Consider the following 12,403-nt stretch of genomic DNA (forward strand, 5'->3'; position numbering starts at 1 on the left):
CAAATCCTGCCTAGCTATTGATCATTCAGCTTTTTATCAAACCAATCCAAGTGACAAGTTTTCACAGTGTACAAAAAGATTATTCTGCAACACTGCAATTGTAAGCTGTTGTTTATACTGGTAAGAAACACTGCATAGCTGCTCATCTACTTTTAAATTGAATTTTAAAAATCCGACAGAGGAAATTATGTATATGTATGGGGCTTTGTGTTACTTGCAACACATATAATCTTTCTCAGATAGAGGGTTAATATATATTGATCCAAATATATATATATATATATATATGTGTGTGTGTGTGTGTGTGTGTGTGTGTGTGTGTGTGTGTATGTGTGTATGTACAGTTCTACCTGTGTGTTCACATGTGGGTGCATGTGCATATATGTTGTTTCTCAGACACTCTGTCCATCTCATCATCATTTCCTTTTTGTTTTTCTTAAGACAAAGTTTCTCATTAGACTGGAACTCACCAAGTAGGCTATGCTGAATGTTCAATAAGTTCAACAGATCCATCTGAGTCTACATTCAAAGTGTTGAGATTACAGACATACAAGATCACATCTACTTGTTTGGATTTGTTAGTTTACATGGGTTCTGGAAATTGAACTCAGGTCTTCATGCTTGCAATGCACGCACTCTAATGACTGAGTGATTTGATTTTATATCCAAACCATTTTTAAATGATTTACTTTTTTAATTATGTGTATGCCTATGACTTTGTGTCTGTGTGTAAATGTGTTCACCTGTGGGGTCAGAAGAGGGCATCAGATCCCCTGTGGTTGAGTCACAGGTATTTGGGAGCCTCTTGACATAGAAGCAGTGTCCTTTGCTAGAGAAGTAAGCGCTCTTCACCCCTGAGCTAGCACCCCCTCCATTTTTTTTTTAAATAAAAGTCCTTTAAGATTCTTCTTTAAGACATGTGTGGTCTTTTTCTAGCTCACGTGTTAAAGGTTTTTTACACTGGATGCACTAGCGTTGACTCATACATTTTCTGTATTCATTGGAACACTGATGTTTTTATTTCCTGAATGTCTTCTTTTGTCTAATTTTTTTTCTTCTTCTTATAACCTTTGAAAAGTGTCCCCTTTTTTGTGGTGATGGTTGTGTTTCTTTAAGGACAAATACTTGATTTATATTTAAGGGACAGTGAAATCCCTTAAATGTGTGCTTGACCATTCAAACAGGTGGCCCCTTTGCATGCATCCGCCAACTCTCTTAGTTCAATGGCTTTTTAATTCTTCCCTTCAGATAAAATTACAGAGCTGCTGTCTCCAGGCACAGTGGATTCAGACACTCTGCTGGTCCTTGTAAATGCCATCTACTTCAAAGGAACCTGGGAGAAGCAGTTTGACAAGGAGGACACCCGGGAGATGCCTTTCAAAGTCACCATGGTGAGTGTGGATTGGTCCTTTACAGGCCTCTAAACCGTACGAGAAGGCTGTCTCATGCAGCCTGTGCTTCAGATGGCTTTGGGTAGCTTGGCAAGGAGTCTTTGCTAACCTTTGGGGCTCTTCTCTCATCCTTTTCATCTTGTAGGATACCACAGGGATACCTGCTTGCTTCCCAGTTTCTTGTCAGTACCCTGCTACTGTGACCTGTTATGTTCTTCCTGGTGTCTACACACAGGACAAATCTATGGCATTGATCTCTGTTTACTTTATTTGGGTCTTTGGCACTCCTCAACTTTCTACATACGGTGTATAAGGCTCTTTGGGCCCCTGGATCTTGCCCATCTTTCTCGATTCTTTTTATTTCTAGCACTGTCCTCCATATCCGCATTCTCCAAGCTGTTATCACACTCCCTGCTGTCTCTACAAGACAACACAGCAGTCAACCACTTTTGTCACGACTTTTGAAGGGAGCCAATTGTTTTATAGTGGCTAGCATATGAATGTTACTCAGTAAACACTGAAACAGTGAGTAATATTCAGTTCGGATTTGATGGGGCAGGTACAGAATTTTGCTTACAATAAGAAAACAAAGGCATGTGTATGCAAGATAGACTCTAAGTTTAACAACCTCCATCTTGGAGGATATCACTTGCTGAAGGATCTCCTTTGTTGTTCTGCTTTCTCAACATATGGCCTTAACACACACACACACACACACACACACACACACACGTGCACACATAATTTTTATTTCCTGTGTATTATTAGTGTTTTGCATGCATACATATATGTGCATTTGCCTCTAGCCCATGATGTTCAGAGAGTACATCATTTAAGGGCTCTAAAATGAATGGTTGTGAGCTAGTGGGATTTAGGAACTGCAACTAAGTCCTCTGCAGGAGCAGCAAATGCTCTTTACTGGTGAGCCATCTCTCCATTCCAGGAGGATCTTCCTTATTATGCTTACACCATGGCTTGGACCTTAATGTTGTATGAACACAGAAAAGGACAGAGGGAGGGAGGAAGAAGAGCAAGAAGTCTCTCCATTGAGCTCCTGCTCTTTCATCCAGAGGGAACTCTTTCTAATACATTTTATTCTATTTTCATTTCTTACCTCTGCAGTAGAGAAAGATGCGGCTGTGGCTACAGTGAAGATTGACTGCAACCCATATGTGCATGTTGCCGGTCTAGTGAATGAGCTATAGTAGCCATATTTCTTTCTTATTTTGAATGAGTGAGCTCAACAGCCAGTTATAGTAAAAGAACAAAAAACATGCCATAGATGTAGACGGGTGAATGGAATGGATGGCCACCATCAAATCAGGAACTCAAAACATCATGTAGAAATTGATTGGGAAAGCCCCCACTAAATAAAGCAATCAGCTGGCGTTCCCAAGGAAGGGAACTCCAGGTGGAGCAGGGTGTCCCATAAGATAGCCAGCTAGAGTTCCTCATTGAGAGTCCCAGACAGAACAGAAAGTGGCTTCTGTGAGGCTTTACAGTACAAGACTAAATAACAACAGATGGAGATAACACCACCAAATAGGGGCTTAAAACACCCAGTAGAAACCTCCTGGGAGGCTGAAGCAGTCATCTGAAACCCAATTGAACTTTCTCTCCGTGGCTGAGGTTTCCATGGTAGAACTTTTCTTTCCCACTGTGGGTACTTTTATATCATGGCATAAACACTAGAAACATCTGTTGGAAGCAGCTTACCTTCTAACTGTTCTCAGGGACACAGTATTTATACTCTGGGACTGTTTTGCATTTCCTGTCAGATCTGGGAGGAGGGGGACAGCTGATCATAGACCAGGAGCCTAGGAGAATACTTGACATAAACATGTTTGGTTTGGAAACATGGGTGGAGGGGAGAGGCAACATCTCTTCCAGAGAGAGCTGCTGAGTAAGTTCAAACAGCCAGCACATGATAATTACCAGTATAATGTACTTACAGTAGCTGCAGGACCAAAACCACAATATTTTGTATTGAAACAGATTTTTGTTTATATTCTACATTACTAAATGAATAGGGATTACAGACACAAATCAGTGAATCATTAAATTACTTTTATATTACATGATTGGATGCTTTAGGGACTGGAGACATATGGGGAGAAATTGCCCAAGGCAGAGATCAACTCCTTGTGGGTTATGGCCAAAAGCCAGTCCAGGCCCGTTTTCCCAGAGTTTCTTTAGGACACACTCCTGCTTGTTACTGATGGATGCTCCAGCAGCAGACAAGCACGGTTGTGACAGAAACTACGTGGGCCACAGGATCAAGAATCCAAACATCCTGGTAAAGTGTTCTAGCTGCAGGCCAGGGACATGACTGAAGAGACAAGGCCATGAAGCTGCTTGGCTCCGGGCTAGTTCAGGCAGACATGACATGGCGAAGACCGAACATTTGCTCCATTTGGTTCAGAAGAGTCTGCTGTGCCAGAGAACTGCGACTGCGGAAGAGCTTCTTGCTGTGTTGGTCACAAGATATCCAGTAAAGTTTGTAGTTGTTTCTAGCATTAAATCACAAGAATGGTCAAGAACCGAGGAAGACGGATAGAAGACATGGTCACTTCGGGTTCAACTGCAGTTTTGTTTTGTTTTGTTTTGTTTCTAGTAAGGTGATAATTTTGCCTGGCCCTCAGCATTGCTGCTGACTAGCTGTCACTAATGTAGTCAGCAGGTGTGACTTGAGAACCTGCTGTGTCCCAGGCGTTAACTGGCTGAGTGTGCCCACATACATGCAGTTCTTTTTCCTGAGGCAGAACAATAAGAGATAAACATAGGGAAGAACACTGTGGTTGACGGAAGTGCTCCTGAGACATACAGTGGAGGTAGTACGATGCTGTGCTTGGGCTGGTTATCGACCTGCTTCCCCTGGCTTGCTTGGCCTGCTTTCTTATAGATCCCAGGACCACCAGCCATTGGATGAAACCACCCACAATGGGCTGAGCCCTCCCACATTGATCACTAGTTAAAAAATGTCTTACAGCCTGATCTGAGGGAGGCATTTTTCTCCACTGAGGCTCCTTCCTCTCTGATGACTCTAGCTTGTGTCAAGTTGACATCAAACTAGCTAGTATAGGGTGTGGTTACGGATGAAAGATACGAAGGAAGCCTTCACTGGAAAGATGGATGGGAGCAGATACCAGGACACAAGGATCTGAGGTTCTGTGTTCCGAGGCGAGGGGGAGTGGAAGCAGAGCAAGCTTGTGTTGTGATTCTAGGTTGGTCTCAGGTTATCAACTTATGCTCACACTAGAGCACTGGTTCTCAAGCTCCCTAAGGCGATGACTCTTGACTACAACCCATGTTGTGGTGAGTGGCATCCATAAATTTTTTTATTGCTATTTTCACAAGGGCTTTTGAGTTCCAGTCTCAGTGCCCCCTCAGGGTTCAGAGAGAATGTTATGGCAAGTGGAAGGACTTAGAAAAATCTGAGGGCAGATGAATTCTCCACTGCATACTTTTGTGTATCAGTTTCTTTATTGTTCTGCTTCTATCCTAATTCTATCCCACTTCTAACTTTTCCTAGCTTCTTCTCTTAGCTTCTTTTTATTCTACTCTTAAAAACTCTTCTCCTTCAGGAGCCTTGAAGCAATAAAGAAATTACAAGAGTTGTTTCTCTTTGGTCAAGAGCACATTTATGGGACAAGTGATAGGGAGGTGAGCCATTGCCATGACAACACAAGGGTCCAAGGTTACAGAAATGAGACAGTGACCAGAAGACAGGAGGGACAGTGAGATAAGCTTTGACGTAAACTGATACGGGAGAATTGTCTGTATTCTGTCAATCATGTATTTTAATAAAATGCTGATTGGCCAGGCAGGCAGTATAGGCGGGAAAGCCAGACAGGAAGTAGGGGTGGAGCAAAGAGACTGGGAGTATTCTGGAAGCAGAGCTCCCTCCGCCACTCCTGTACAGACCACCGAAGAGGCAACATGTAAGCTGTCACAATGAGAAAGGTACGGAGCCATTATGGCTAACATAGATCAGAATAATGGGTTAAGATAAGTTATAAGAACTAATAAGTAGCCTGACCTAATGGGCCAATCAGTTTATAACCTTATGGAGTCTTGTGTGTGATTTTCTTTGGGGCCTGTCTGCTGTGGGGTACTGGGCGGGACAGAAACCTCAACAAGCCGGCCCCCTCATGTTACATATGGCGCCCAACGTGGATAGGTGAGTCCACGGAAGGCCTGGGAGAGTTTGGGAAAGAGTAGAGTGGGGTATGTTTTCTTGGTGGCAGCAGTTTTTCGGTTCTGCTCTGCTTGCTAGAGGCGGGCAAGTGCTCTCATCTAGGAGAGGCTTCTTGACTCAGCCTTGGCTGCAAAACCTTGCAGCTCATTGGGAGGTCCTGCCACGAAACACTTGGATGCTGTTGGTGGAGAGCTGAGCGCATGCTTTTCGGTCGTAGCAGGAAAAAAGCTGTGCTGTTTTGAAGTGCCGGCTTTCTGGGCTGTCCTGTCAGGACAAACTCTGACTCTTGCAGGCAGGCAGTCCGACTGAGTGTGGTCTGTGAGCAGAATGATGCAGCTTGTTTGCTAGCAAGGACCTTGAAACACGACAAGTTGTGGCAGTGAACACAGCTGTGGCTGGTATCTCAGCTATGAGTCTGGAAAGCTAAGGAATGAGCTGGATCTAGCTGTCAAAGCCACGGCTTCCCATATTGCTTTGTAAATTAAAGGCTCATGTGGTCAGAAAAAGAGAGATAAACAGTAAAGAGAGATTCAAAGAGGAAGAAAACCTCTAAATGGTTTACAGTGTGTATATGCAGGCTAAAAGTTAAAGTTCTTAAAGTTAAAAGGAAAGAAAGAGAGTAGTTGGGTGTGGTGGTACACACCTTTAATCCCAATGCCTGGGAGGTAGAGGCATATTGACCTCTGTGACTTCAAGAGACTGAGGTAGGGATTGACCTCTGTGACCTCAAGGTGTGGTAGTACACACCTTTAATCCCAATGCCTGGGAGGCAGAGACAGAAGCATCTCTGAGTTCAAGGTGTGATAGCATACACCTTTAATCCTAGCACTGGGGAGGCAGAGACAGTGGATCTCTGTGAGTTCAAGGACAGCCTGGTCTACAGTGTTATTCCAGGACAAAGATATACAGAGAACCTGTCTCAAAAAGTAAAAGTAAAAATAAAAGAAATAGAGTTTAAAATAAAGATGGAGAATACACAGAGAATCTTGATACTGTATGCAATTATGCTCTCTTTGAATTGTTTGAATGTTGAGGAAGGAGCAACAGCTGCTGAAAGACTTTTGTTTATAAATGCTGCTGAACTAACCCAAGATAGGTATTTTGAAAATACCTTGGCTTCAAAACTGAAGTCAAAAGGTATGTTACTTTGGAGAAGAGATTCTGCTTTTGTTTCCACAGAAAATGAGAGGCTATGGATTTATTCAGAGTTAAGAAAAATCATCTTTGACCAAGGGAGGCCACCTGAGAAATCGACAGGAACAGATGGCCCAGATGACAGAGGTCTACATCCAGAACTGATTCAAGACTGCAGCCTGAGATGATCAAGACTCCCAGGATACTTCAGTCAGGACTTGATTATAACTCTAAGTTTTCTTTAGGTCCCCATAAGATTATCAGCGCCCCCAATCAGCAGGAAGTAGCCTGAAATACTACGCCCACATTCCCAACAAATGGACTATGGGTATTTTCCTTTGTTTAAAAAAAAAAAAGAGGGAAATGATACGGGAGAATTGTCTGTATTCTGTCAATCATGTATTTTAATAAAATGCTGATTGGCCAGGCAGGCAGTATAGGCGGGAAAGCCAGACAGGAAGTAGGGGTGGAGCAAAGAGACTGGGAGTATTCTGGAAGCAGAGCTCCCTCAGCCACTCCTGTACAGACCACCGAAGAGGCAACATGTAAGCTGTCACAATGAGAAAGGTACGGAGCCATTATGGCTAACATAGATCAGAATAATGGGTTAAGATAAGTTATAAGAACTAATAAGTAGCCTGACCTAATGGGCCAATCAGTTTATAACCTTATGGAGTCTTGTGTGTGATTTTCTTTGGGGCCTGTCTGCTGTGGGGTACTGGGCGGGACAGAAACCTCAACAAGCCGGCCCCCTCATGTTACAGTAAACCTTTTGTTAACAGACTAGCAAGTAAAGAATGCGGCAGGCTTTCCTTAGTAACCTTGGTTGGCCGTCTGAGTTTCTGACCTTGTACATAGTTGTAAGGTTTCAAACATTTGATCTTGTTAGGGATTTTCCTAACATGACCTCTCTGCCGACACAAAAATCCCAAGCAAGCCAAGTCTCAACAAGCCAAATTAAAGAATATCCAGGTTTAATGGGATTCCTGCGCTCTTGGGTGGCCCCAAGGGAAACCAGGAAGCCACAAATGCAACCATGGAGGGCGGAGGGGGAGTAAAGGCCACAAGGGGACTTTCCAGGGGAGCAGTTTAAATAGACTGGGGAAGTGGTCAAGTTTTTGGCCGGCTGCCTTGACCCTCCTTTGGGGAGCGGTCAAGGTTTGGTGGGTACAGGGACGGGGCCTCCAAAGATGGAGGCCAGAGACTGGGACTTACAGATCTATTTACAAAAACCTTTTAGTCGAGTTTAAACTTACTCGGAGGTAGAAGTTAGCTAATTGTGTGACGTTTGTGTTAAACTGAGAAGACATTGTTAATTTTTGGCATTACTCTGAGTAAAAAGGAACAAAGCAGGCTCTTACGTGTCTATAGTCCTCATGGGACAAATAGATCCAGTTATGAAGCATGTCCCAGTATATTTCCTATATATCAAAATTATACGGCCAAATGAAAAGTTATTTTCCTGATCACCCAGAGATATATGTGCCCAGTAGACGGAATATTTTCAAGAGATAAACACACACACAGTGGGAATAAATGAGATCCCCCGTAGAAAAGAATTGTTGGCATAGGACATCACACTTATTTGGAGACTGGGCTGGTCAGTTTCCTGACACTGTATTAACAGATATGGACATAATCAATTTAAGAAGAGAAAAGGTTCATTTGACTCATTTTTAGGGATTCCATTTCCTGATGAGATAAATCCATGATTTAAGCCTGTAATAGGAGTTCTGACTGGTGATGGTGGGATCTGATAGGAAGCAAAAAGGTTCGCCTCAAGGACAGAAAGTGAAAGAAAGGAAAAAGAGGTCAGGATTCTCCAATCCCTTTCAAGGGCGCATCGGAAACGACCTAAATGCCCCCTACTAGGCCCCATATCTTAAAGATTCTACTCCCTCCCAAAACTCTACTCTGAGGACCAAGCCTTAAATGGGTTCTTTGAGGCACATGTAAGTTCTAAATTACTCCAGAGGTTGAGGGACTGATGGGATATTCTGGAAGCTTTATCGAAGTGCTCCCGGAGGCATAGAGTGGCCGCCTCTGTTGCCCAAAGTGTCCATCGTGTCTCCTTTCAACTTCATATTTATCCATTCTTCACAGAATGAGGAGAAACCTGTGCAAATGATGTTTAAGAAGTCTTCCTTTAAGATGACCTACGTGGAAGAGATATCCACTGCGATTCTGTTGCTTCCCTATGCTGGCAATGAGCTGAACATGATCATCATGCTTCCAGACGAGCACGTTGAACTAAAAACGGTAAAAATCATGAGACCTTGATGGAGCTGTGAGGGAGAAAGAGTGGCATTTGTGTTTCTGCAGGGTGGCTCTCCTAGGCTCCCATTTTCCTGTTTTTATCTTCCCTTTGTTTGTGAGGCTGGGGTAGAACCTGGGGTCTGCTTGACAAACACTCACCACTGAGCTGAACCCTACCTCACCCAGCTACTGTATTAATTTAAAGCCACAAGTCCATGGGCAGTGTAGAGCCTCCCCATCCTCTCAAGTGCCCCGTGTGACAACATTGTCCTAAAGTGTCCAACTCTCTTCTAGGTGGAAAAGGAAATAACTTACGAGAAATTCATAGAGTGGACGAGGCTGGACAAGATGGATGAAGAAGAGGTGGAGGTTTTCCTCCCACGGTTTAAACTGGAGGAGAATTATGACATGAAGGACTTCCTGTGCAAGCTGGGCATGACTGATGCCTTTGAGGGCAGGGCAGACTTTTCTGGAATATCTTCCAAGCAAGGCTTGTCTCTGTCCAAGGTTGTGCATAAGTCCTTTGTGGAGGTCAATGAGGAGGGCACAGAGGCTGCGGCTGCCACCTCCAGTGTAGTTTTTAAGTGTATGCCCCCCTACTTCTGTGCGGACCACCCCTTCCTTTTCTTCATCCAGCACTGCAAGACCAAGGGGATTGTGTTCTGTGGCCGGTTCTCCTCTCCTTGAGAGAGGGTGCTGCTGAGTCAGCCCACCACCTTTGCCCAGTCACTCTCCCATGTTCCATGATTTGTCTGTGGATTAATAAATATTGTGACAAGTCTGTGCTTGGTGGCACATACCTGTAAATCCAGCACTTAGCTGATGAAGTTGAAATCAGAAGTCAAGGAAAGGCAGTCTTAGGTATATAGCAAATTCAAAGCAAGCCTGGGCTACATAAAAACAAACAAACCATTAAAACATTAAAAACAAACCATTAAAAACAAACAAACAAACAAGCAAAAACAAATTAAGATGAAACAAAAAGAAAAGAAAATATCTGATTCTGGATGCTTTATACAGAAGAAGTGTTTAGTTCATGGTTCTGAAAGCTGCAGAACATAGTTGGGGCTTCTGTACCGCTTTAGTGGGGCCCCCTAGAGGATGGCATTGTAACAACAGTATGTGAGATTCAAATTTGTTACTAACAAATCTTTAGAACACCATCACACATTCTCATTCTCTCTCTCTCTCTCTCTCTCTCTCTCTCTCTCTCTCTCTCTCTCTCTCTTTCATTTGTATTTTAACAAATAAAGTTTGCCAGAAGTTCAGAGAGTAAAACTGCCACACAGGTCATCCTTATAGACCAGGCAGTGGTGACACACACCTTTAATCCTAGTAACCACACTAGTTTGCCATAGAAACCGGGCTGTAGTGGTACACACTTTTAATCCCAGCACTAGAGAGGAATACAAAATAGGAGGAGACAGCTCTCAGACACAGTCTTATTCTGAGATTCTTGAAGGCAGGATCACCATTTCGGACTGAGGTAAGAGCCGGTAGCTGACTGTTTTGCTTTTCTGACCTTCCCAGGTTGAACCCCATTTCTGTGTCTGAGTTTTTAATTAATCATGCCACCTCTCTCTCTCTCTCTCTCTCTCTCTCTCTGTCTCTCTCTCTCTTTTTCTCTCTCTCTCTGTATGTATGTATGTCTTTGTTTATGTATGTGTACGAGTGTGTTGTGTATGTGCATATGGTCTGTGTGTGTATATGTGCGTATGCCTCTGTTGTGATGTTAATTACTCCCCTATAAACTTCTCAAATGAATGATGACCTGTTTCATTGCCTTTCATTTGAACCTACAAACACCCCTTCAGTCCCAGAAATTATATAACAGCACAACTATATTGCAAATGTCTTCTTGGCTCCAACTCTGAGGACATCTGCATCTGGGACACAGGAAAAGCCCTACAGTCTGATGGAAGCTGCATTTAAATTCTCACGAGGACTCTGAGTGTGATAGCTAGGCACAAATCACCCAGACTGTGCAGAGACATACTTTAACTTCTTACTGCTGTTGTTTGGACATGGATTGCTCCTCAAAGGCCCATGTGTTAAAGATTCAGTCTCAAATGAGGCCCTTGTGGTATTGAAACATTTAGGAGTTGGGGTTTAGTAGAAGAAGCTTAGATAACTTGAGTGTGCACTTGAAGTGATGGCTCACCTTGCCTTTTTTTCAAGCCCCTCCCCCCATCCACTTGAGATGAGATGAGCAGCTTCCTCTACCTTTTGTTGTTGCACCATGATTCTCTGTCCCAACTGATCATAGACTGAAACCTCTAAACCAGGAACCGGAACAAACTCTTCTCCTCATGAGGTGACTGCCTCAGGTTCGTCACAATGACAGGGACGCTAACTAATGCACTTATGTACAGTAAGTCCAGACTTGACAATCCAAGGATCACATGAAAGTGTGAGTTTATCCCAGGAATATAAAATTGATACAACAATGTTGTTCAATTGTTTTATCAATTGTTAAATTGATAAAGTTTAACAATGGTTAAACCAATGCCATATTTCTGTTAGACAGAATAAAAGCTTAAATCATTTGGTTAACAGATGCCAAAATAGCTCTCTCACCCTAAAGTGCCCTGTGGTTGATAGACCCACAACAGGAGCACTTATTTTACTTTAATTAATCAAGTAGAAGCTTACCCTATAGCTGCTTTACTCACCAGTGTTCCTCCAGAATGATAGAAGTGATGTTCCTTTAAGATTTCCTGGGGTGAGGGCCTTTGCGCACCCCTGACACATCAAGGATGACTCCCAGGAATTGCTTCTGATGCTCCTACCTGAGTGCCTGCATCCAACTACAGGTCCTGGGAGGTCTCCCCTTTCTCCAAGCAGGGTAGCATAGATGTTGGAGTTGGTGATACGTGGATTCAAACTGCATCTTGACTCTTTGTTCATCTACACAGATGCCGGTAGCATGACTTCCTATATTACAGAGCTGTGTGCTGACAGACTTGCCATCATGATGAGGCACATTGCTTTAACTGAAGAAACAACAAAACCCCATCTGGACTAGATTTAGGCAATACTGCACAAGAAGTAGGTCTGTGCCATCAATGTCTTTAGGAAGTCTTTGGTGTGATTCTTATACTGGAAGACTTTCAAAGGAAGTAGATAGTACCTGATTCATACTTAAGAGGGAGAAAGAAAGGAGAGAGGGTGGAAAGAGAGATATTTCAGGTTGCATGGTGCTAATGGTAAGTACTGGGAGATGGAAGAGATGGAGATCCAAGGTGGGCACGGAGAAAGTGAAGATTCATCGTTCGGCACAAGACTAGCCAGGAGGGCATGGTGACATAAGTACTCAGCTTTGTTTCTTCTGTCACAGATGAGTAAGTCCCACATGATTTACTCTTATTGGTTCCTCTTCCAGAGGACTATGGGCTTTCCTCTCATATTATGGCCTTTTCTGTTT

The 12,403-nt window shown here is 43.3% G+C and overlaps 2 protein-coding genes across 7 annotated transcripts in view; both read left to right on the forward strand.

Annotated features, from left to right (window-relative positions):
• The window catches only part of LOC148119863 (serpin B6-like), a 60,714-nt gene extending 50,954 nt beyond the window's left edge, over window positions 1-9,760 (forward strand). For 5 of the 6 annotated variants that reach the window (XM_087896504.1, XM_087896505.1, XM_087896508.1 and 2 more), the window contains 3 exons: window positions 1,249-1,391; window positions 8,827-8,982; window positions 9,274-9,760. In XM_087896504.1, the coding sequence (XP_087752630.1) occupies window positions 1,249-1,391; window positions 8,827-8,982; window positions 9,274-9,666 (692 nt within the window). In that variant the 3' untranslated portion in view covers window positions 9,667-9,760. Of the gene's footprint in view, window positions 1-1,248; window positions 1,392-2,549; window positions 7,291-8,826; window positions 8,983-9,273 lie in introns of those variants that run through there. The other variant, XM_087896509.1, reaches the window with a different exon arrangement.
• LOC125397621 (serpin B9-like) overlaps window positions 1-12,403 on the forward strand; it is a 242,101-nt gene that overhangs the window by 50,952 nt on the left and 178,746 nt on the right. The window lies entirely within an intron of this gene.

This window comes from Myodes glareolus, chromosome 14 (assembly GCF_982192425.1).
Source record: "Myodes glareolus chromosome 14, mMyoGla1.1, whole genome shotgun sequence".
Taxonomy (NCBI): Eukaryota; Metazoa; Chordata; class Mammalia; order Rodentia; family Cricetidae; genus Myodes; species Myodes glareolus.